The 26,451-nt window shown below is 34.5% G+C and overlaps 2 protein-coding genes across 4 annotated transcripts; both read right to left on the reverse strand.

Annotated features, from left to right (window-relative positions):
* Window positions 1-1,130: 1,130 nt before the first annotated feature.
* On the reverse strand, window positions 1,131-3,001 carry LOC140768680 (large ribosomal subunit protein eL38z/eL38y-like). The gene is made up of 3 exons (XM_073109042.1): window positions 2,889-3,001; window positions 1,953-2,136; window positions 1,131-1,364 (listed from the first exon to the last, which is right to left on the reverse strand). Exons 1-3 carry the CDS (start codon window positions 2,889-2,891, stop codon window positions 1,342-1,344), a joined length of 210 nt encoding a protein of 69 aa, XP_072965143.1. The 5' UTR covers window positions 2,892-3,001; the 3' UTR covers window positions 1,131-1,341.
* Window positions 3,002-4,990: 1,989 nt separating this feature from the next.
* Window positions 4,991-25,323, reverse strand: LOC140768459 (BAG-associated GRAM protein 1-like). Of its 3 annotated transcripts, none has more exons than XM_073108734.1 (18): window positions 24,922-25,323; window positions 21,661-21,711; window positions 21,361-21,458; window positions 20,595-20,670; window positions 19,563-19,691; window positions 19,436-19,482; window positions 16,612-16,735; window positions 15,649-15,765; window positions 15,097-15,126; window positions 14,898-14,997; window positions 14,463-14,569; window positions 13,640-13,783; window positions 13,454-13,558; window positions 9,401-9,547; window positions 9,220-9,273; window positions 8,722-8,785; window positions 8,531-8,592; window positions 4,991-5,384 (listed from the first exon to the last, which is right to left on the reverse strand). In XM_073108734.1, the coding sequence occupies exons 1-18, from the start codon at window positions 25,204-25,206 to the stop codon at window positions 5,268-5,270; spliced, it is 1,857 nt and encodes a 618-aa protein (XP_072964835.1). In that variant the 5' UTR covers window positions 25,207-25,323; the 3' UTR covers window positions 4,991-5,267. The 3 variants fall into 3 exon arrangements, with proteins under 3 accessions (XP_072964835.1, XP_072964837.1, XP_072964838.1); XM_073108736.1 differs by having other exon boundaries at window positions 21,661-21,730; XM_073108737.1 differs by lacking the exon at window positions 24,922-25,323 and adding an exon at window positions 24,022-24,334.
* Window positions 25,324-26,451: the final 1,128 nt, after the last annotated feature.

Below are 26,451 nucleotides of genomic sequence, written 5' to 3' on the forward strand. Positions count from 1 at the left end.
AGGTATTATGACAATTATAATATTTTGAAAGGCTTTTTTTTAGTGCTCTTGTTTGCATACAGATACAGTGGAAAAAATGCCAGAGAACTTGAGAAGGGCAAGGTAGCCTTTTAGCTAGTATATAATCTTAGTCATAAAAAAAATGACTGGAAATTTACTAGGATAGGATGTATCTGTTTGGTGAGTTTTTGACCACAGTAGCACTGCTACAGTGTACAAATCATTTCTCAAATTATTACAATAAATATATTTCTGTCACAAGAATTTTAGTAAATTAATTAATTTTTTAATATACTGAAAAGCTTTTAGAAGAATTATTGTCTTTAAGAAAACAAATTTTTTTTCCACCATTATTTCTATATAAAATGCTTTCAAGTATATAAATCACTTTCAAGGATATTTTATAGATATCTTTTATACCTTTGTAACAATTAGAATCATTATGTTCACTTTTCTTTTATCTCCGTGACGGAAATATTATATATCCCAAATGAAATTTTAGTTACAAATTTATGCCCTTCCAAGATAAGTGAATTATTTAATTAAATTAAAACATATTATTTTAAATCGCTCGGAAGAAGCGATTTATAAATCACCTTTCGAGAGCGATTTATTAATTATTTGTATTCTGTTGTTAAAAATAATTTAGACAGTATTTACAGTTCGACTCTTTCAGAACTGTACTTTTAAACAAAATATAAATAATTAAACACATATTATTAATTAAAATACACTTCTCTATTTAAATTTAGAGCTTAAAATATTTATCAACAATTTTTATTTTGTATAAAAGCACATTATTTTTCCTTGTATAATGATATTTCGATAGCTCATACCACTATGCACGGGTTAAAAATGATTACAAAGTGCACAGCATCAGAACACCATATGCTAAAGTTCTAGTTCTCATATTCCATCTCTCAAATCTGAAGAAAGATTACTAACGATGACAATGACACACAGACCACCATGTTTACCTGCTTAGGTTCAAAATTACTCACTTTAAATCACCTACCAAGTCGGCATCTTAAGAGCACTCAAAGTTCCAGTGCTTGCAACTGATCCATTACAAGCTGAAGTAATTGAACTCACTCAACATGACATCCATAAAGAAAGGACTCCAACACGGGTTAAGAACATGTCAGAATTCAATCAAGAGTTTCAACTAACTCTGAAAATAAATCATGAACAAAATCCCTCCAAAATTCCAAATAGAACTAAATGATCCATGAGTTAAATATCAAAACATAGTAGGCATACAAAAGCTTGAGTAAATACTTGAGCAATATCTTCTGCCGCCCATTCAGAAAACATCTTATGACACTATTTCTGACATCACCTTCAAACATCTTGGACGCTCAAACCTGCGAAATTAAATCAACTTAAAGTTACTAATCGTTGATTACTATTTGACAAACACACGTGCAGACTCATGATAGTTACAGAACTATTCACTAGCATTATAAATCAAATTTTTAAGTAAATGAGTCATTAAAAGGAACTAGCATATAAGATGTCTTTTTGAACTGCAATACAACAGAGGAATATCTCTCTGCAGGACCCTATGAACTGCTCCATTTAAAGCTATTAAGGTGGCCAACTCTATTTATACAATTATAGAAACAAAACCAAACTGTATTGGTCATTAGGGAACAGACTAGAGATAAAACATTAGCGACAATAAGTTAACTAATTAACAACTAATTATTTTAGCTTGGTCATTTGTTAATCAATCTTTTATGCATATAGGCTGATATGGTCATTCCTAACCTTCTACCTTTTGGTATCAATCAGAAAAATGCAAGTGCAACACTTCAAAAATAATAAAATTAGTAATCCTAAGTCATAATATGTCCATTAGTTTGGAAACATGCACTTATTTGTTTATCATTTGTATCTATTACAATTTTGCACCTCATTTCCATCATAAGAATGGTTATGGAACAACTAACCTGGAGGAAGAGACTGTTTCAACTTATCAGCTTTCTCAGCGTCAAACACACATAGTGTGTACAAGTACTTTGAACATCGGACCTTGAATTTGACAACATCCTTGCTCCTCTTGATCTTCACAGACCGTGCATCTTTTCTTCTCGCTGTGAGAAGGAAATCCTTAATCTCGTGAATCTGCTTAGGCTGTGTGCATGAAATTATCACATGGTTAAACAATTGATACGCCTAGAGAACTATGTTTCCATACTGTAAGAAATGAAGCAAAAAGGAATCAGTATATGAAATTATTCATTGTTTACTGATCCTCATGTTCAACACCTTATTCAAGATAAATTCCCCACAAGTATAATAACATGAATTAGCTAACCAGATTATTAGAGAACTGGGTCAAAAGTGTTTTTCTTCTAACCAAATTAAACGATTCCTCCGTTTCAAACGAGAAATTTGCAAATCTATAATATGTAAACAGCTGAACTATAAGCATAATATTTATTTAACATCTAATTTGATTAACCAGCATCTAAACTGGACAAACTAAAGAAACATCCACGTATCAAGGAAAGATATACTGAAGTTTCCAAACTTCCACTACCAAGATCATTAGAGGAACCCAACATCTGACAGCTAAATTTGATCAATCTCACAAATAGGAACAAGAAAAACATAAGAAACCGCATAGAATGCACAAACCCAGACATGATAAAACTACTTCGAGGCTACATTTTTTTTTATACTATAAAGAGATTGAGATCCGCTCGTAGTATCTTCGTCACAAACGAAACATCAAAACGCCAAAATCAAATATACGTCGAAAGATCGCCTAACTAATCCCATCGATAATTAGATCGGCGAAAAAGTGGCAGTAAAATCCTACTACAAGTCAAAAGATTGAATCAGCTCAACACATTAACATCTAAAATGGAGAAGAAATCTACCATCTTTTCGGGTTTCGGTGGGGAAATTCGGTCTGCTTCCGATCACCCGCCCTCCTCTGGAAGAAACCCTAGGGGGCGACGAGGCGATAATTTTTATACGCCCAAGAGAAACCCTAGCTTACTTCTGTTTGTGTATTTCCCAAAATACCCCTTAAGTGGTTAACCGGTTTTCGGGTGGTCAAAGATGAGACCCGAATTGATATTGGATACCTATTTGCTATCCCTGCAGAAAATTATTATCATTTTACTTTAATTTCTAAATTATTTACCACGTTAATTTAGAATATATATATATAAACGAACATGCTAGTTAAATATTATTTTTATGAACTCAAACCTATCTCCTCTCTTGTCACAAAATTAACAAATAAATATTTCCTATTGAATCACAAATAGGCAATAAAATAAGAATAATAATCATAAAATTATGCAACTAAAAACAATAAATATCCGTTTAATTCTATGACAATGCATTCGAACTATAAAAATAAAATCAACCTAATATGATTAGAAATACAAATCAAATTAGCAAGAATAAAAATCAAAATGCCCAAACCAATCTCAAAGCTCTCAAAGATCCTCTTCCTCCATAGAAGGATACTAATCTCAATCTAAGATTAAACCCATTATCCATTTAATATGTGATAATTTGCACTGAGTAAACACTTTATAACCAATCTAAAAATAATATTGTTATGGTATGGAGAGAGAAGTTATCGAGGAGTGGTAAGCTGTCTTGTTATTCTATTTATAAATTACTTGTAAAGTGTTTGTAAGCATTGCATTACTCACTGCCTCCCAAAGTTATCCACAATCACAACCAAATGTGTTGAAATGAGAAAAACCATAATATGCATACCAAAATTGGTGGAAACCTATGTAATCAGATGTAATCCACATCTCTATCATCTCTAATTTCTCCATTTTTTAAGGGCGAAATGTTCATAAGTTGGACAACTTTGGTGAAAATTATCATTGTTGCAGTTGTTGGACGGAAAAAATATTCCTTGTTCGCGTATTAGCTTCAGAAAAAAAAAATTTAGGAAAAACACTTTATATTTGGACTAAATTAAAGATAAGAAAATATCTTCTTTTCCTTTCAATATATTAGTGGAGCTCTATGCTTTCTATGGTCCTTGTTCTTATTTTCATGTGATTTATTCTCCGAGTAATGCTATATAAATATGTTAGACAAAATTTGGTTGCAGTTGCATGCATATATTGGTTGCTAATATTCTCACCTGATGCCTCCACCCAGCGCAAAGTTTTATCAAGAAAAGTATTGCTCTGGAAAAGTAGGGCAATTTTAGTATCAACTCAACTAGCCCTATAACCATTAGCTCTTAGTTTCAGAGATACAAACCTTTCTAGATCTTGTCTCTTCTGAAACACTTGGTAGTTCTAGTCAACTGCTTCACTTTGTTATAATGATTCATATTGAAACCCCCTCTTTAGACACTTGTAAAGTGATCAGGATGATTCATTTACCTTCATGGAAACACTATACATAACCCCCTAGAGGCATAAACAAATTTCTTGATTATAAAATCTGATGTGACTGAGATAAAAATATAAAAACAAATTTCTCGATTACTACAAGAGAATAATAGCCAATTCACATGAAAATAAATGACAAAAGATGCTTATTTAGGTGTCTCATTGGATGGCAGCATATCAAGAAAACGTGATCCGAAAAGTTGTGAGCTGTAGAGGAATTGATATCAATAAGAGGTTCAAAATCTAAATCTGTAAACCTCAACACAAATTCTTAGTATGTTTGAGCATGCTACGAGCTCTCTAATAAATAGTCTAAGAGCACCTCCACTCTAAATCTCTAAAATTGGAACTGAATTTGTTCCAATGGAGCGCCATAATGGGATCCAAATTTAAAGCTAACAATAGTGCAGCTCCAAATTTATATTGAATTTTAATTGCTCGACTAAAAGATCGAGATTCATGACCTGGCTTATTTACAGTTCAGATCAATTCAAGTATTACTGAAAGACATGTAAGGAAGTTTTGTACATCTTTTAATTAGTAATCAGACAACCAATACCTAAACCACAATGGACAATATGTTTGTCTTCCCACAACAAACGAAAGAGCACAAAAAGGATTTCTCTATATTTTCTTTTTTTCAAACCCGTACATCAGTTTTAATGATGTTCTATATAGATAAATATACAAACCTAAACCTCCGCCGCTGCTCGGTGCAAAGCTACGTGAAGATATTGCTTAAGTACCAAGGCAGCAGGGAGATGCAATACTGTTGGATGTCAAATGGTTGGACATCAGAACTCGCGTACAAAATGCACTACAATGAAGGCAACTTTCAAATTGGTAGCTTCTGTAGAAAATAAGGTTGCTTTTCTTCTACAGCTATCCTTCAATTGAGGCAGGAATTCCAGATGCTCCATCACTGTCTTGGCTGGAAACATTGAGGTTAAGAAGATAATTGCGTGCAACTTCGAGCATCTGGCCCATTTCCTTCTTGTACTGCCAACAGAGAAAGAAAAACTTGAAAATGTTCATTTGTTGATGGATTTGCATTAAGAATGTAGTGTAGTGAGACAGGAAAGCTATACTCAATAAGGTGTTCATGTATTATATACTTGTATGCATGTGTTGAACAACCTCTGCAGACCACTGTACTTGCTACATATATACATTTTACCAAGGTTGTGACCAGTACACATCCATACCACAACAGAAAACTAATATAAAACAGTACTAAAAAAATGATTGACACCCACAAAAGCTAACAAGATCATATAGAGATTCTTCCAATGGTTTATTTTCTAACAAGATCTTCCATAAGTTCCTCAATTTCAGTGGCATATCTCCACCGTCTTTGAACACTTAAAAACATGACAAAAATTAAACTCTTTGTTGATTTCTCTATCCCACAAAGTACACACTAAAGAGATTGCTCCACAGTTCTACTTGTGATGTGTTAAGCAGATTACAGAACATCAAATTGTCTATCCATTGCTGTCGCATTCTGATAGTTTGGATATTGACAACATTAATTGGCCTAATAAAGACATATCTTGCTGGACAGACTGGAGGAAGAAGAGAAAAAAACAGCAACTTGAGCTGACAGAACAACAACAATGACAATGGGAAAAGAGATCCAATGACAAACAGGGTGATGCAGCATGACAACACTGGAGAAAGATTAAAAAATGAGAAATAGAGAGGGAGACAATGGACGACTGCAGCAAGAACAAAGGATAAACAGGAGAGAGTTCCTTACTGGAGCAAAAGAGAAGGATATCAGCCAATCCAATGAAAGAAGACGAGAGCTGGTCCCCATAGTAGGTGAGAGAGATAAAAGAGACTTGGCTATGGATTTTCACACATCATCTTCTAAGGGTTAGAGCTTTTATATGGTCATATTAAGCCTTTTGGTTTTCCGATTAGGAAATACTGTAGGAATCTCAAAACACTTAAGTTAGAAACCGAATTAAAAATCAATCAGGAAACCAGTATGATTGTAACTGTAGTAGGTCTACTTTCTCATGTTTACATGTTTGTGGAGCTCCAAATAGACAGCTGGTACAAAGAGAGATTAGAAATAAAAACCATTGTTTCCCCAAATAGGTGTTTGGTACACCTCTATAATAGGGAAAAGGTACTTTTCCTACTCTCATAAGCAGCCCTTCCCTAACTCATGCAACTTCTTAATCTATATCCTAATGATCCAAAGACTAAATCTAGTTAATGTGGAGGACACCCTTCCCTAACTCGTCTTATGCAACTCTTAATCTATATCATAATGATTCAAAGACTAAATCTAGTTAATGTGGAGGACTTGTATTGATGCTAACATAAAATTGGAAGCTGGCTAACCAAAAAAAGAACAGGCTGCCCAAGTGCACTAGACTCCTGCAAACACGAGGTACTGTGGAGGGAAGAGATATACATGGCCTTGAATCCATGAATTCCTTGATGTAAAAGGGGCAGCCTTACCATCATACCAAGTAGCACCTCAAATTGAAAACAATCTAGTAAAGCCTAAATAGTCCTTGATGCACAAAGCTATTCAGCTTAGATATTGTAGGCAAAGCTAAGGATTTCATTCCATTTCTTTAAAATATAAACTTCTCAAATTGTCTGACAGGATACAGGGGAAAGATGCTTTTCGCCAACTGTGGGAAATGCTCGATAGAATTACAAAGAATAGAATGTCAAACCAGACAAGAGTCACGAAGGTGAAAGCTAATTAAGCAGGATGATCAAATTTTTCCAAGAAGATTCCCAGAGAATGAGAAGCTATATGGCCAGTTTGGACTCATAAAAACCAGTTGGCCTTGGGACTGAGATGGCTACAGGTAGTTCTCTGGGGAGGAGGGTAATTTGACAATCATGAGTTTATGACATGAAAGGGACTGTGGACAAGCTATAGAACATTCCAAAATAATGATTGGAACCATGAATATACATGGGATTAAGTTGCTGACAGCCGCTAATTTCAACAAAGAAAAAAGAGGCAACAAAAGCACTGATTTTACCCTTTACTCTTTAGTCTTTTAACAATAATTCCTATATCTATAATGTTAATGGGCTTGTGCATCTAAGAGACAAAAGCTAAATACTCCACATATTGTCAAAATTTGTCATGACCATGGATCCCAAAATCGGTCAGTAATCTCATTCTGGTCTTCCTATAATATGAATATGGATATCTGCAAACCTCACGGTGCCAAATAATCAACTACTCTGAACTCTAAAAAACTCGAGTAAATTTTTTTCTCATTTCTCTTCTCTTTCTCACCCATCTTTATCTTCTCTTTTCTAACTGCTACAAAATAATAGTAAAGAGAGAGATCTCTCTCTCCACTATTATTCTACAGTAGTAATTTACAATTATAAAACCTTGTCAAATTTAAGTCGAAATTTATCATAGTTTTTTAGTGAGAGTTTTTCGTCTTCATATGTGACTAGTTTTTTTTCTTTTTTTTATTTTTTCTAAATTTTAGAAATATTTTTGTATTTTAAAATAATATTTAAAATTTTATGCAATTAAAAATAGGCTAATCCGATACGGGTAGCTAATACAATTGATATAGTTGATACAGCTGATATGTATCATTTTTTTTTCTAATGGTCTATCCCAACCCCAATACTAAATTTTGGAACCTTAGTCATGACTCATGACAATAAATTAGAAATATGCTTGAATGCAGTCTGGTGCCTTTAAAATATAAAAGAAAGCTTCTGGGTGGCTGGCTGGGTAGGTCCAGCTACTATGCCTAAAAAGCAGTAGCAATTGAGTATTTGAGTCCAGGAGAACTAAAGGACTTTTGCATAATTCTAAAATGCAGATCATCTATAACGTAATGTCAACATAAGAACCTAAAAAAATCAAACCATTTGTTAATAATTAGCAAAGCTCAAAGATACTAGGGAGAAGAGACATTGGAAGAAACAGTCTTGCACAGTCAGTATGTCACTTCAAATAGGTACCCACAAAAGATATATGCCAGCCAGCAAACGCAAAAGTGACATGCCTACTCAATTAAGATAAACTTCATTCGAATTTCTCCAGCATACAGCAGGAACAAGCAGCTGGTAGTATGTATTACAGAAAAGCTACAAACTATAAAGCTAACACTAAATAAGGAAAAAGAAATGAATACCTCGTCAAGAGCACCGCTCTTAATCTTAGACTGCATAATGCACCATTTCTTAAAATGTGCACCTATAAAGAAGGAATTGCTTAATTTAAACATAGAGTGCCATATAGCACAATACAACTAAAATTAGAAATGAGGAAGGCAGATAAACAATGAGAAAAGAGGTAAAGGGAAAAGATAAATAGATATCTCACCAACTCTGATATCAAGCATACAGGAGGATAAGGAATCTGTTTTTAGTGACCACCTGCAATGTACCTGAAAAAATTTACATGTTGCAAAGTTACAACATTATCATAATCATCATCCAAGTTTCCAACATTGTGGGTAACAGGGCGAAGTCGCAAACAGCTCAAAGATGAGAAGGTTCCAAAAGATGCGACAATATTTTAGTATTTTACATCGTTCTTTAGATACATCAAACCTCTAAAAGTTTCTTGCCGAATCCCCAACTTAAGGAAAAAAGGAAACAACAAAGAAAATTGCCATAAAAGCTGTATAAGATCGATTGGCAAAGGCTATAAGGTTAGTTGGCACTTGGCACGAGCCTCCTTATCTTGGTCGGACTATTACAATGAGTAATGCCCTCGAATGACAAAAGAGCTTTATCTTGGGTGCAATGGATTGTTACAATAATTTAACAACAAACCGAGTTCTTCAACATGAATCAAAAGAGTAGGAGTATCATGTACCTCAAAGCAGGAGCCAAATGGAACATCATGTGCCTGTTGCACAGTTTCAAAGACCTAAAGTATGAAAAATTGAAAACCAAAATGAACATATATACAGTACACTTCAGTCAAAGGAAAAAAGAAGAATTTGCAAATGCTACAAACATATTAAAGAAAAATTGAAAAAGAATTGAGAACACACCAAGTTTGTTTTATCAGGTGAAAGAACTGCATGCTGCCACTCAGTCATGGCTGTGTCTGGAGGACACATGGGGCTATGACATAATGATCTAAATGTTATTTCTCTGACCTGACCATCATACTCATTAGCATCATGCCACTGACCCATCTGTAAAGAGAAAAAATTTATAAGGACTGTCCGAACCTATATAAATCATTGATTTCATGTCATCTAAAGTTGACTAATATGCAATCGACAATGTTATTATGACAAGTCATTGCAAGAACAATTATTGGGTATATATATATGCATTGTATCAGTTTCAATTTTTTTTTAAAACAAGTAATATATTTCAGCAAAGTAGCTCTACTTGCACAGTCTAATCTAGTCTGTCTGCTTAAAGTTTAGGCTAGATGTCGCAGAACATGTCTAACAAAAAGTATCTTCGATTAGTTGCTCCATTAACTAACATGGATACATGTGAATTTAGACCTTAATCCTCCTAGGAGATAAGGTGCAGGGTTTGCCGGATCGGGATTGGCCAGTTTTGGACCCTTGGATTAAACCAGATCCATTGTGGATTTGACCCAGATCCAACCAGGGGCATCAGTTATTAATGTCCCCAAGCTAGAATTCTCTCTCTTTCTCTCTTTACTTTTTTTTTCTCACTCTCTCTTTACATTTTTCTTCTCACTCTCTCTTTCTCTCTTTCACTTTTCTTTCTTCTTTCCTCTCCCTACCACCTACTATTATTTCTAAGTTAGATCTAGCTCCGACGAACTCTAAATCCAACTTTGACAAACTCCGACAAACAAAGATTAATCTTTTAATATTATTTCTTTATACCTCAGTTTTTTAATTTTTTTCACTCTCTTTCTTCTCTTTCTTCTTCTCTTTCACTGCACCATAATTTATCACTTTTTCTTTCTTTTTTTGGTTTTCTCTGTCTCTCTCTAATCTCTTCTTAGCAGAATATTTTGTTTTCAGCTTTCTTCTCTCTAATCTCTTCTTTTTCTTCTCTTTACTGATTTTTTTTCACGTAGTAACTTTCAAAAATCCAAATTATTCTTGCTGAATTATTTAATGTTCTGAAATTGTGATAAATATTTTCTGAATTATTTAATTTGCTGAAATTGTGATTAAATATTTGCTGAATTTGAGATTAAATATTTGCTGAATTAATTTATTTGCTGAAATTGTGATTAAATATTTGGTGAATTATTTTGAAGGTAGCAAAACTTTTATTATTTAATATTCTTAATTATATTTTTAATTTGATATCTGTTTAAGTGTTTACATTAAAATTAAAATGACTCCAAAAGAAAAGTCACAAGATACCGATATTGGCTAGCAACATTACATCTCTCTTAGCCAAGAAATTGTAATAGCTTGCACTCAAGTTAGTTTGGAAGTTAAAAGAAAAATGTTGACTTATTTAATAGGCAAAAAAAAAGAATAAATAAACTGCACAAAAAAAAGAGTCAATGATTCGTCAAAAATTTATACATAACTATGAAAAATATTGATGATGATAATAGTGGCAGAGTGGAGAAGATGAGGAGCAGAGACAAATGATAAGAAAAATTACAGAAAGACGCAATACAAAAGGAAGAGATAAGAAAAAGCAGTAGTAGACCTAGTAGTAGCTTTCAAAGGTCTAAATTAGTTCATATACTGGAAGAAAGAAAATATGGGGACAATAGTTTTGAAACTCTTGGTGTTATGGGCTTTACAAGAAAGTCTAAAAACATTGGACCGATAAATATATATTTTTAGAAAAAAGATAGATAAGCTTGAGTTAGAGGTAGGTAAGCTATTGATACTAAATATGTTGAGTTAGAGGTAGATAAGCTTCACACTTATATTAAACATTTAAAAAGTATTAGAATGAATTTAGTTGGATACTGATGTGTGATGGGTGAACTACACAGAATAAAAAAATATAATTAATTTTTTTTGTATACTCAGGCATAGGAATAATATTTTTAAAGTCTGTGAATGTTACTACTCATTTTAAAAGTGCAAATTTAATTTTCAGTTGATAGATGAGGTAGTAAAAAAAGGTAGTCCAAATGGTTACTAATAATGAGACAAATTATAAGGTTGCTGAATAATTACTTATGATAAAAAGACAACATTTATATTGGGCACCATGTGCTGCACATTGTATTGATCTCATGTTGGAAGACATTGCTAAAGATTCTAGAATTAACAGTCATATATAAAAGTCAGAGATTGACAAACTTTATATATAATCATGGTTCAGTTTTTAATTTACTTAGACAGATGACTGATGGTAGAAAAAATTTTAGATTGAGAGCCAGCCAGTTGAGTATTACTAAAGTTGCTATAGTTATATCTCATAACAGTCTAACTGAATGGTAGGCCATTTATGAACGGAAAAAGACATAAATTCAACATTAATAGCAAAAAAGATCTTAAGTCAAAGTGTCTTCATCACAGTGTGAAAAAAATTTGATTACATTTTTTTTAGTCCATACCACAACAAGTAATCAATTGACAATGGAGAGATTAGAGAAATTAGTTTTTTGCCATTATAATATGAGATTGAGAGAAACTTTTCATGGTTCGCCGGATCGAGATCGGCCGAACCCAATTCGGATCCGAACTCTCTCTTTCTTTGTTTCACTCTTTCTTTTATTCTTTTTTTACCATATAACCATTGTTTCTCTTACGGATAGATCTAGCTCTGGCGAACTCTGACGAATTCCGGTGAACTCTGACGAACTCCAATATATAATTTATTTATTTACTTCTCTCTTGATTTTTTTTCAGTTCTTTCACTCTCCTTTTTTCTTCTATTTTCTTCTTCTTCTTCTTCTTCTTCTTCTTCACTGAATCATGATTTTTCTTTCATTTGTTTGATTTTCTTCCACTCACTCTCTTTCTAATCTCCTTTTCTTTTCAATTTTTATTGCACTATAGTTTTTCTTTCTTTATTTTCTTATTTCTAGTAAACTTTTTTCTAGATTTTTAGAAATTTTCTTGCATTTTTAAATAATATTTAAAATTTTACGTAATTAAAAAATCCGATCCAATCCAAGTAACCGATAAGGCCTAGACATATCATTTTCTCGAATGGCCGATCCCCATCCCGATTTTTCGAACCTCGAGAAATTTAAAAAGAAAGACAGAAAATAATCAGTTGATTGATTTAAATCATGTTTTTTTATAAATACCCCTTGACTCTATAGATCAGAGAAATGGAAGATAGATTATTAGATAATAAAGATAAACCACGATTACATAAGGCATTGGATATAGACTAGTACGACTCGTTTAACAGCGAGAAATAGTATAGTTACTAGTGTCAACCTGGTGGTAAGATTGTCCCTTTCATATTTGCTATGAAAAGTCAAGAAGATATAAGAATTGAAGACAAAGAAACTGAGGATATACATACATATCAGTGATGTCGTTATCAGAATATTGCTTCCTATGACTATGGTTTATTAAATATTCATTGTTTGAAGCCATCACATAATCCACATGCTGATTATTATCCTCCTCGGTGTCCTCTAACACAAGATACACATAAAATTATCCTTCTTAGAGACAACAAGATCCATTTAATATGAATGTAATGATGCAATCTCTTTGGAGCACCAGACCCTAAACATCACTATTTATAAACTTATAGTGATTATGATGACGATGACCACAGGATTTTACAAAAGCCATTAAAGTTTTGACTTTTAAGTAAATTAATACTTTTTTTAATTTTTAGAGCCCTATGCGAATAACTATTATTTTTTTTATCTTTTTTGTCATGTTTTCTAAATTTTAAGAGATTTTCCTGTATTTTTAAATATTATTTAGAATTTTATGTAATTAAAAAAAGTCTAATTCAATTCGGGCGACCGATACGACCAATACTTATCGTTTCTTCAAAAGGCCGATCCCTATCCCGATTTTTCGGACCATGATAAGGTGAACCCTTTACATTTATACACACGCAAGATATATAAAGTTAACAATTCACAAATCTTAGAATTTAAAATTTTAAAATAATAATGTGAGAGTTATTTGTTGCACTATAAGTAGACTACTTACATTTAGATTAGTATCCTTCCGAGCAGAGCGATATTCAGCAATAAACTTTGAGTCATCACTCAGTAGCACAACAAAGAACTGCTCAGCAGTGCACGGAAAAATATCCTGAAAGAAGATTAACAAAACAATTTTATATTATTAACCTCAAAAATAAAAGTTATCATGGCCTAGAAGATAGAGCGGTACATTGAATATGCCGACTAGAACTTCTTCTTTAATGAAAGGTTGGGACTTTCCAGGCACAGCAACACTATCTTGTGGCACTTCTATCTGGCTTCTAGTCCCTTTAGTAGAGCTACTGTGTGCACGCAATGCAGATTGTGCCCATTCCTAAAATATAAAATATCAGATAGAGGTCAGTATTCCAAATGAATTAATGTCCATGTCAATAGTTTGAACCAGCAGAAATAATGGAATATCAAGACGTACTCAAATCAAACAAAAATATGCAGATTGAGTATGTGAAATTGATGAAAAGGTCCACCACGTGTTTGAATTTTAAACCTTGCCTACTGCAGAAGGAATATAGTGGATCCTCATAAAGAGAGTATAAAATTATAAACTGCTATTGCAGGAGTTCATTATATTGGTCCTTACTCTAAAAGTATTGCGTTGAATAAATAGGTGATGTTGCCTAGGGACGAGGAAGCATACTGATACAAAAAAAGATAAGGAGGTACCTAGATTTACCCCAGAAAGAAAAAATAGGGCAACTGTGAATTTCTTTATTTGTCTCCAAGTATTATTTTCATATTAGCATGGTTAGATAGGAAAAATAGAACATATCCCATCAAGCTATGGAGGAAAGATAGAATATAGCCCATCAAGCTACGGAGAAAAGAAAATCAAATGCACATATATTACGGGGGATAAAGGAAGCCTGGAATCCACCACAAAAGAGAGAAGAAGGGAGTAGGAGAAGAGGGTAGAGAAGGGGAATAAGGATAAAACTCTAATAATAATATATATGAACAAGATGAACAGCCAACCAGCTAACTAGAGTGAGTACCTGCTTCTCAGCTTCTAACATTGCACGGAAGTTCTTAGCTGCTCGTTGCAATGCTCTCAACGTATGATTTCTATTCCAAAATGATGCAAATTTATATCTGACTCTCCCTGAAAATGAACAGGATGTGTGCAGTATAAGAATATAAACAATACCCTGAAATCATTCAGTGACAGTGCTTGATGTAATCAAAATTACCAACAAGATGAATAATTCAAACAAAATAAAACATTTCATATGGTCTATGACATTTACCCTTTTCATGTACTTCCACAATAGTAACTCACAACACACTTCTGTTCACAAAATATACAATTTAAAAATTGCAGTGCTACAATTTTTAAATTGTGTTTGTGGCTCAAAATCTTTACAAGTCAAAACATAATATATGAAATATGAATTTGGCTTTATCCATGATATGAAGTAAAAACAGTTTACCATCTGAGCTTCCCAAAGGAGGCACACCATGTCCACCAGCACCCATGCGGAGAACTATTGTAATTGCTGGATTTATAAATGCATGTTGGCTCCGTTTGATCTGCAGCGCTAGTAGCAAAGAAATGCAACAAGTTCATATATAATAACATTTCATTAGATTTTTTACACAGAATAGAAAGAAAAGAGATAGTGATTGCACCTCATGAATATCTCCAAGGGGAACCACCACCTACATATAGTAGGCTAAGCTCTTAGAAAAACAATTAGAGTACAACATTAAATTACTAACTGATGCAAGAGTTCGGAAATTTTCTTTACTAACTAAAAAAATAAAGAAATGGTACAGGGCAAAAGGAAAAGAATATTGTTAGAAGAGCGGCAATGTTTCTTTCTTTTTCCCAGATTTGACATATTAGCATATCTATATAATGTTGTACCCGCGTCTTTTATTCACCTTCGTGGTTCATAAACAAGATATCAATGACAAACTCGAAAGACATGATTTTACAGCATAGAATGAAATTCAATTATGTACCGACAGAAGATGCTAATAGTAAATTAAATGTAGGGCAGTTATTCATTGCTGTTCACCAGAATATGCACTAAATAATTCTGAGAAAATGAAATTCATAATATCAAATTAACTGAATCAAAAAGAAAGAAAAAAGATACTTAAAACTCATGTATATAAATCTTTTAGACAGTGAGCTTTTGCACCATTCCCTCGTGAGAATGAATGTGCCTATCTAACCTTAATTTGCTTTGAAAAGACATTTGAATGGAAACAAATATGCCACGCCGAGACATACATGCGACCATGGTACAAGAAGGACCTCTCAAGTGCACATGAATAACTATGATCAGCAACCTGAACAAAACAGCCCAGTGTCAGTGAAATTTGATGGCATTCAACAATCTTTCAAGTACCATTTATCTACCACTATCAATGTTCTAAACAAAAGGCTGAGGTGGCCACCACGGTGGAATCTGCCTTAGGGCCGCTACGCTTTTGCTTTAGCGGCCCTAAATGGCATTTTGATCCATGGCACCCGATATGGCGGGCTGAAATAGTGGTGGCACTAGATATGGTGCCCAGTATGGCAGACTGAAATAGTGTTTCAGTCATCTGACCCTCTTTTCTTTCTTATTTTGCACCTTTTTATTGTTTTTTTTTTTGTGTGATTTTTTCCCATAGTCTTGCACAGTTCTTAAGTTTGATTTTTTTGATTATATGATACTATATTTCCTTCTTTTCACATCTTTTTCATTTTTTTTTCCACCATGCAGTCAAAGGCTGCAAAAGTTTCTGCAGCAAAAAGATGGCAGAATTTCCTGCAGCAGGAAATTCATGTAACAGTCTTCTCACTGCAGGATATTTTTTTTATTTTCTTAAATATCTAGCAGCAAGCAAGCAAGCAATAAAATTTTCTTTTCTTGATTATTAATGAATTGTCAACTTTTAATTAGTTAGTTAAGGCAATATTGTGATGGACTAACTTAATTACATAGTTTTATGTCTTTCATGTTACATAGAAGTTACATAGCCTAGGAAAAGTAGAATTATATCATAATTTTAAGACACTGCCTTGGACACATGTCACCCGCCATCCGTGCTATGAAACCCCTTTAGGTGCCGCATGCTTTTTAAAACATTGATCACTATCCAAGAATTTGATGCTGTAATCTTTCTCGTATTCAATGATGGCAATCTTACCTCATCCAGAGGAAGATCAAATATCGTTTGCAGAGGACCAGGTTTCTGATGAACAACTGTAGGACCTTGTCTATCCAAAGAAATCCTTCTCCGAGCACCAGCTCCAGCAAAGCCCTTTAAAGACCTAAATGAAAATTTTTGCAAGAGTGAAATTTCTGATGATGAAAATGTAAGCAATTACATGCAATGACAAGTAGAAGAGAAACTCAATAAGATTATATCCTAGCAGGGAAGCAAAACAGCATGAATAAGGACGACCGAGAAAACATGCCTGTAAAACATAATGAGAACCTATGAAATCAATTTCAGCCTATACCAATACATATATATACTATAACATAGAAGGCCTTTATTTTGTTATTCCAACATTAATAAACATAGGGAGTGACTCAATGTGATGGTCCGCTCGCCATCAAGCTTCCGTCGTCGCCATCATCACTCGTCGTGCTGGAGAGCTCCGTCGATGAAGGCGTTGTCGTGTCCCATCTCTAACAGCAAACTACGGCAACGACAAAGTTGAAGAGTGAAGCACCGCTAGTTTCCCTCCTCTTTTTCTCTCCTTCTCTTGCGGCACGACCAACAGGTGCTGCGACACGTGCCATGCCGTGCCGGCCGTTTGTCAGCACGGATCATGCCATAGTATGGCCATTCATGATGCTGATCATGGTGGACTATTTTAGCCCTGAGGTTTCTGCTTACCAATTAGTTCAAAGTATCCCACTTACTTTACTTGCTGATGGCCCAAACAAATGAGATTAGATTACTGATCACTAGTTGGAGATTCTTCACATGCTGTCATGGCAGCGACAGTGTCATTTAGAAAAGGTAGCATTCACCAATGTCAAATTTAGCAAGAACTAGTGTTTGGGCTCCTCATCAGAGCTAGTGCCACAGTCTTTAGACTGTTCACCTTCAGATAATACTCAACACTTCAGCCACCATTTAGTTGTACCAAGACACTTGGCATAAGCACCAACTTCAAGTGTTTCGCATGCATATCCATAGATGATTAAATTCACCAGCTCTAACATTAATAGATAGAGTAGGCATTTTATATGGTCAATGTTTATATCAACGATGGCCGTGCCACAGGCACAGACCTTGCCGACCACCGGCCAGCACGGCACTTGCCGGCCGTGCCGTAAGAGGAGAGAAAAAAAAGAAGAAGAGATACTCACCTTCGCCGTCGCCGCTCGCCATCGCCATCGCCCGAGCACGTCGAGTGCCCTAGCCCGAGGGAGAAGGAGAGACCGAGAGAGAGTGAGAGAGAAATTGAGAGAAAGTGAGAGAGAAATCAATTAAAACTTAAGTTGCGGATCGGATTCTCGATCTCTCTCTCTCTCTCAATTTCTCTCACTCTCTCTCGGTCTCTCCTTCTCCCTCGGGCTAGGGCACCCGACGGCGATGGCGACAGTGATGGCGATCGACAACGAGGTCGACAGCGAGGGCGGAACTATTAGGAGAGGTGCCGTGCGGCACCCGTTGTGCCATGTGCCGATACGCTATCGGCACGACAAGTGCCGACCGACACGCCCATCCATAGTTCATATACCTGTAGGCTCTGTTGCACAAGATACCTAAATCTACTAGTTCTAAATAAACACATTGAGATGTGCTTCCAGAATATCACATCCTTGCTCAGCTCCTTGAGTTAAAGATAATATATGATGTCTACAAGATTATCATGCTTTATAAATCCAAGTTTCAAGGTGATTAGGGAACAAAATGATTCAAATATTAGATAATCTAATAATATTGATAGGAATGAGTGTGGTCAATAGAAAAGATAGAATCGCAGAATCAGCAAAGATTGTACTTTTGGCAAGTTAGGACAAGCACCAACAAAGGATGAGAGGACAATGATACAGACTGCAGAAAACTATATATTCTGATCCTAACATGTACTACCTAGAAAGCATATCCAGAAATTATAACTTACTAGTAGTTCAAGTAGACTAACTACAAAAGAGAGGGAGAGAGGAAGAGAAAGAGGGAGAGAGACAAAGTTAGAGCCCAGAAAGGATTTACAAGAAGAAATTACAGTAGATAGGGTGGTGACCTTATACATAATGCAAAATCCTAAAAGGAGCTAATGCGGGCAATGGAATCATACAGCCCTCCTATGACTTAAAGACTTAAACAATTGGAGAACAAGGCAGAAGCAATGCATTCGAGGGCTAACAATTCCTTTAAGATGAGTTTGTGAATTTAAATCAATGATGAATAGTTCCCTAGTAACTAACATAAGTTTATAGGAATATGAGACTGAGTTGAATTTTCCACATCAATTTGCTTTCAGAAACCCTCACCCTTCTTCTCAACTCAATTTTTTTTTCCTACAATTCATTTGGTTAAATTACATTGCCTCACCAGACCATTTGATAAACTTGGACATTTCACTTGAGTTCAAGTATCATTTCCATATTTAGTCCGTAAATTTGTAAACTCCAAAAAATTTCTATCAAAATTATATTTTCGATGTCTCCTAATAGCAATACATTCTTTTTACATACAGGTCAATCAGAAATTAGATGATCTACAAGTAAACACCTAATGAGGATAATCAGCCAGAAGCACAAAATTTTAAAAGAGGAACTACCTATGCAAGAAGCTACAATACATTAGTCATAGACACACAAGCATTAACTAACAAAAGTAAGGTGGATTATAATTTTCTTTCTTTCAATCCTGAAGAAAAACAAAGTCAATAGATGTTGGACAATAATATAGGCCCAGAACAAAGGAAAGGTCCTTAGTACAGATAAAAGTTCAGTAGCAAACATACAGAAAAAGTGGTAGCCAGCAAACCAAGATAAGAAAAAACCTGGAAGAACTCTCAGTAAGCTTTATGGTTTTAATATGAAGGCAAACCTGAGAAAAAGAAAACATCAGAATGACTCGACAACCAGTAAACACTAAGTAGATTTGACCATCAAAAAGCAATATCGTACCTGTCCTGACGCACTGTCCAATGAATGCCAGATGACTCCTGTATGGCCTTCACCTTCAACTGGAATACATACAGATCCCAGAACTGTACTTTTCCATATTATATCCCAGTCATATATTGTTACATTTATCTATAAGAAATAAATAAGAGACCCAATAAGAACAAAGCGAAATAAATTTGTATAGAATTGGAAAGAATAAAAGTGCCTCTCTTCTAAATGACTTTTCATCTATTTGACATTTCTAACGGAATAGATCAAGAATTTGGCAGACCTTATATTTGAGTTGTCCGATGATAAATTTGGAAAAATAACTTCAGTGCAAAGATTTAAAATACGTAGTCTGTGTCAACTATGTATATGTGTATAGATGTTTCTAAAAATATGTATATGGCTGCATATGTGTATAGATGTATCTAAAGATATGTATATACAATTTAAATAATCTGATAGACTTATTAAAGAAAGTTATGTTTATTTATTTCTATCTGAAACATTATGCCATCACAAGCTTTGTTAAGAAGATATTATAAGGCAAAGGGTTGGAAGACGAGAAATAAGATAATAAATTTGTCATGTTGTAAACTTCAATTTGTAACATTTTCATTGCTTGATGTAGTCATTTTGACAATTCCAATTCATGTGTAAGCAAGCATTGTATTCAAAGCTGGCAATAAAGCATAAAAACCACTACTCTATTTTTGTTGAATTTCAGAAATTATTAGATTTTCTGTTTTATTGCCTTGCACAATGGCTCTAGCATCTAGGTGGGTCCCTTATCCGCATGTCCATTGCCTATAGTCATTTGAAACATTTGTCACAAGCAGTTACTTTGAGATATATGAACAACATCCAACATGCTAAACCATGAATTTTAAATTTATAACCTAATAATAGACCATCAACCTGGACGTTAAATTTTTTTGTAGTGATAAGTGATTGAATGAAGACATTAATAAAGTTACTCAATGATTTGTTTGTAGCATGGATGTCTCAATAAGCTAAATAAAGTTAGAAATAGGGACCTGAAATAACCTGTACAGGAAGAAAATCAACAATGAAATTAAATTCCTCTCCCCACATTGGATTTCTGGATCCAGGAACCATGGAACTGTGTTAACATGATAAAATAGTAATGTCAGAACATAATAGAGGACAATTTCAGTTACTTCGCGGGCCAAATATACAGACAAGAAGAACTTGGCATGTCTAACTTGAATATAACACATTCTATAGTAGTGAAAAACTAAAGATGTGAAAACAATTATATGCATATATCAATGGAGAAAATTATATCAGGAAGTTACTAGAAACCTAATACAAGTTTTGAACTTCCTTAGTTATTTAATAGATATCTAAGAGAGTTGGGCTTTGACTGGAAAGTTGTCCCAGCTACGAAGTTATAAACACATATTGCAGTTCAGGTATGAGGTGACTGTGTCTTCCAATGACATTAATGATTTGCAGAAGACAGGTTACTCAAATTGCCATAAAGTCATAAAATAATGAATTAAAACACCCCAGAATGTCAAGAGTCACGACTATTACCTACCCTACTTTCTATAAAATAATCTTTGATCAGCTTGTCCCTTGCTGAAAGAAAATGGTCATCAAGTCAGCCTTCCAAATAAAAGGATGGCTTAGCCTACAAGTCATCCATTACAACAACAAGAAGCGCCAGCTCACTGTAACTATTTTAGAGAAAATTGATAACCACTAATGCAACCAGTTCACAACTCAGTCACTGACAATATAAAGAATTCAAAGTACAAGAAATAGGAAAAAGAATTACTGTAAACACCTAAATCTCTTTTGTTCATCACAAGTAATTATGACATAAGGATCAGATATCCCATTCAAGTTTGCGCCAACTAGGTTCTTGGCAGCCAATAGTTCCACCTGAAGCAGAAAACAGATTGAGACCATCATATGGAAAGAACAGAAAAAACATCATAAGACCAAGACTCAAAAGAGAGACCCAGCACAACTTCAGACTAAGCATAAACAAGAATGATGTGATTGCTGTAGATTATAAACTACGAAAAAAAGTAGATCAACAGTTCTCTTATTCAAGATGTTAATTCTATCCAGCAAGAATTACCTTCACAACATATGCAGAAGTTCCTTGAAAATCTCCTTTTAATAGACTCATCTACAAAATAAGTGTAGAACTGCATGTCAAATGAATGAAAGAATTATTTCATTGGACTAAAAAATAATTAATTGGTTCTGCAGAAGAACTATCATGCGACACCATATTGAGCAATTTAACAAAATGAAATATAAGGAGGACAAAGTAACATGATTCATTATCCTACTAGTACAACCAAACTCAAAAAACTCCTATCTGGACAAGTCCCCTGGCACCAGTATTCGTGAAAGCTAATATGGCCACCAAAAGATGTAAACATTTTAAGAGTTAAAAGTTAGAAGTGTAGTGAGCACATAACAGTAAAGTATTCATCCAACATTCTTGATATGCCCTAATTTCCATCTTCCAAATAGACTAAACAACAAATATACCAAAATTACCAAGGATTCGAGTTTCGGCCAATCCCGATCAAGGCCGAAACCACTCGGTTTCGGCCTTCTGCAGGTGGCAGGCGGCTGCAGCAGGCAGCTGTCAGCAGACAGCAGTAGCTGACAACTACTGCTGTCAGCAGCAGCTAGAGAGAGAGGGAGAGAGAGAGTGAGGGAGAGAGAGGAAGGGAGAGTGAGGGAGAGAAAGGAGGAGAGAGAGAGAGAGAGAGAGAGAGAGAGAGAGAGAGGGAAAAAGCGAGAGAGAGTGAGAGAGAGAGAGGAAAGATTAAAAAAAAGAGGGTATGAGAGAGAGAGAAAATAGAAGAGAGAGTGAAGGAGAGGGAAAGATTAAAAAAAAGGGTATGAGAGAGAGGAAAAAAGGAAAAGAGAGTGAGGGAGAGGGAAAGATTAAAAAAAATGTGAGAAAAAGAGAGAAAAAGATAAAAAAAAAAGAATATGGGAGAGAATGAATACTTTAGACTAACAATTAGAGGGATAGAAAAGAAGAGAGGGAGAAAAAGAGATTTTTACTTTTTAGGCTTTATATGTGAGTAATTATTATTTCTTATTTTCTTATAATTTTTTCTAAATTTTTAGAAATTTCTCTAACATTTTTAATAATATTTAGAATTTTATTTAATTAAAATAGTCTGATCCGATACAGCCAATACGTATCGTTTTTTCGGACGGCCGATCCCGATCCCGATACCGATTTTTGGAACCTTGAAAATTACTAGTGCACAAAGTTGAATAGGGTAGTAAATAAAATTTTCTCAATCAAAACATTCAAGTAGATGCCCGTTGACCGGAAAAGATAGACTAAATATGGAAAGAGCATCCTCTTCTTTACATTGGATATTCATATACTTTAAAAGCAGGAGAAGAGAAACTTCTACCTACCATAAGCAATTCTCTTTTAATCTATGTATCAAACTCTATCTCATATCTTGAAATTGAACCCCTAGCGCGAAAGGCTTTTGTCAACAGAAGGATAGGGAGGCAATCACGTGGTTCAGCGGCTAAGGTTTCTCAAATTCATTGCTGTGAATAGGTTTCTGGTTACACTATTAGTTAACAAGTAACTATATTAGAAGTAAGTGTTTTAGGTCAATTAGAATATTAGTACTCTCAGCCAAATAAGTAGCAGGCAGACAATGTCATTCTCAGCAATGGTCAAGTCTGAGTGCGAATAAATAAAAATATAAAATTGACCAATTTAAGATGTAATCTGTTTTCTAGTTCTAGGAAGTTAAAGCAATACAACTTATAATGTGGACCTGCTCTCAGAAGGTAGATCTAGATTAATCACAGAAATGTCGATCGAAGGAGGTAGAAGGGTTGACGGCCTTGACTAGGGTGATGGTTAAGGTTTAAGGGAATTAGGGTGAGAGCAAGAAAGAGAGAGGGAGATATAGACTCAATCAATTTATCTAATAATCTTCAACCTAGTTGCTCCCCATATATTATATAGGTAGCTAACCGACTTGACCCAACCGACTAATCAAATGACTTAAATCATAACAAGCTAAAATAATAAACAACTCAACTGAAATAGAAGTCGACTAAGTTAAAATAACCAACTCAACCAGTGAGTCCAATGTCCCGTGAAGTGATTTAATCTGACCCGAATCACATTAACTTAATTGTTAAACACTTGATATACTTCATCAAAATTCTCCTTTTTAAAATCACTTGTTTATCTTCACAAATTAGTTAACTAGATTTGTAATTTGGGAATAAGATACTAGTTAATGAAAAATCTTTCTTCAGTTATTTCAAAAATACTTTGGTAGATAAGACATAAAGTTCTGCTTGGAAGTTAGAAGTTAGACCACGTTCAAGTTTGCAGGTAGATGTGTAAATTTAACTATAGACCATTAATGTGACCAACAACATCCTAATGTATACAAACCATAAAGTAAAAATACTTCATCCTTATTACCTCTCCTGAAATCAGCACAAGTCAGTAGTCCTATTAGCATGACACTTTTTCATTAATTTTTGGAAGCGGAGCAGACAATGCATCACCTACATCAAACTCCAAGTGCCCTCTTTGTATCCTGTATAGTGACCATCCACAACTCATTCATCCTTGGCAATCTTTAACAACACATCCAGTGCACTCCAAACCCAAATAGCAAGGCCCCACCTTCTACCTTTCATTAAAACAAAACCCCATCCTCAATGTGGTTTTGCGCTGCCATCTATAGGCCTTCTTCCTCACATATGGCCTCCAGTCAATCCACTAGCTCACTATCATCCTTCTTGTTTAGTTCAATCAACAAATAGAAGTAGGCCACATCCTCACTAAAGGTCCTGCCTAGTGACAACAATTCAAGAATTAGTACTATCTCTACTACCGAAATATTCACCTTCAACCACTGCAACATCTATTGAGGAATGCATCAAATCTTTCATAGACCAACTACTTCAGCTATCAAATAAATGACTCTCCTCAAGTAAGTACTAGCTTTCATTGTAACATTTATTGAGAATTGTATATCAAATCCTTCATAGACCAACTACTTCAGCTATCAAATAAATGACTCTCCTCAAGTAAGTACTAGCTTTCATTGCTAAGTTTATTGTTACTCGTTAACATGAAAAATAACGAAATTTCATCCAATGCATTATTTCTGATTCTAACTCACCGGGACCAGCTTTCTCAACAAAATAGAACTTTCGAATATTATAAACGTAAGCAACTTCATGTAATAAAAATAAATACAATTAATTCTGACAGTATATATCAATTGACTCTATACATCAATAACGCCAAATAATGCATACTCAAATGGATCACCGATTCACGTCATATGAATCAAAACTAGCTACATCATACCTTGTCCTTATCGTCCGCTTCCCGCATAACCTGCTCTCTTCCGACCACCATCTCACCGCTCCCACTGCGCCCCCGACCGTCGTCCGCGGCCTTACTGCTGGAAGAGAGCCTCTCAAAGAACGAGTAGAGCGCGATCACGAGGAGCGCCGCTGCGCAGGTGACCTCGATCTCCCACCACGACGGGAGGAGGAATCCAGCGGAGATCGCCGCCATGGGAGCGAAGCGATGAGAAGCTAGGGTTTCCGAGACTGGATATCTAGGGTTTCGCGGAACGAGGAGGTCCATGAGGAAAGAGAATAAGGAGAAGAGGAGCAGGAGGGAGAGGCCATGAGAGGGAGAGGGAGAGGGAGGGAGAGAAATGAGGAAGGGCCAAGGGGGGGGAGTGGAGGGGGGTCAAAAGAGTTGGTTGGAGGGAGACGGCAAATGCGGGGGGGCTAATATTAATAAAAGAAAGTGTGAGGGGTTATTTTTGAATAAATAAATGCGGCAAAAGAGGAAGTGCCGATGTTTACCGGCGAATATTAATTGAGTGGGACCCCTTTTAGTGCTGCCTACGTGGCTGCCTAGTTGAATCGTAAAGCAATTTGAGTTTTCGAAGTTAAATTTTTTTAATTTTATATATTAAAATAGACAATATCTAAATTTAAATACTAATAGGTATAGTTAGAAGCAAAAACGGATAAGATAGTGTTCAACCTATTAATAATTTTTAGATAGAGGATTAGATCTTAAACGGATGTTAATTAAATTAAAACGAATTATATAATATTTTATTTAGAGATAATTAACTAAAAAATATTAAGAGTTCAAAAAAAATTTCTTACATGTCAAATACATATAAAATTAGCAAAATTAATCTCTACAAATAATATATAACACATCATTAGTAATAATATCAATATTTAATATTTAAACAAGCAAACTAAAAATTATAATTTGTTTAAAGAACTATGCGGATAAACAGACATACAATATTCGTATCCGAATCCAAAAATTATATCAAAAGAATTTGTATTCAAGTTTTTTTTTTTCAAAAATCTTGTCTGTATCCAAATCTATATCCGGATCGAATAGAAACTTTTTATCCAAATCCGATCCAAATTGGACTGGATAGTGAGTCGAGTCGAGTCGGGTCGGAGATAATCCAACTCGATTTCACCCCTAGGCATAGCACTAATTAAATCACTAAACCAAACTATTAAGTATTTTTCTAATTAAATATCTTTCTAGACTAAGGGATATGAAACATTATCAAAGTATTTCAATAAAACGCTGATAAAATTAGCGTTTTATTATTCTAAGTAAAATAGTTAAGTATTTTAGTTACGGCTATAGTAAAATAGATCCATTCTAGTATTTAAATTTGAGAATGATCTATTTTAAAAAATAAATAAATAAGAAATAGATGTATTTTGGTCAACAACTCACTCAATTTTGGAAATTATTGTTGATCATTTGAACTTGAAAGAGAGAAAAAAAATTGTAGTTAATTAAAGAGAAAACTTTATTAGACAAGGTCTATCATAATCT

Source organism: Typha angustifolia, chromosome 10 (assembly GCF_048772165.1).
Source record: "Typha angustifolia cultivar Huaian chromosome 10, ASM4877216v1, whole genome shotgun sequence".
Lineage (NCBI taxonomy): Eukaryota > Viridiplantae > Streptophyta > Magnoliopsida > Poales > Typhaceae > Typha > Typha angustifolia.

Excerpts from the sequence above, each read along its gene's own strand:
- LOC140768680 (XM_073109042.1), bottom strand. Across the intron at positions 1,365-1,952 it reads GAAACAGTCTCTTCCTCCAG|GTTTGAGCGTCCAAGATGTT; the intron begins GTTAGTTGTTCC and ends TTAATTTCGCAG.
- LOC140768459 (XM_073108734.1), bottom strand. The coding sequence starts at position 25,206 with ATGGACCTCCTCGTTCCGCGAAACCCTAGATATCCAGTCTCGGAAACC. Across the intron at positions 13,784-14,462 it reads TGTTAGAAGCTGAGAAGCAG|GAATGGGCACAATCTGCATT; the intron begins GTACTCACTCTA and ends TTTATATTTTAG. Across the intron at positions 8,593-8,721 it reads TATGCTTGATATCAGAGTTG|GTGCACATTTTAAGAAATGG; the intron begins GTGAGATATCTA and ends CCTTCTTTATAG.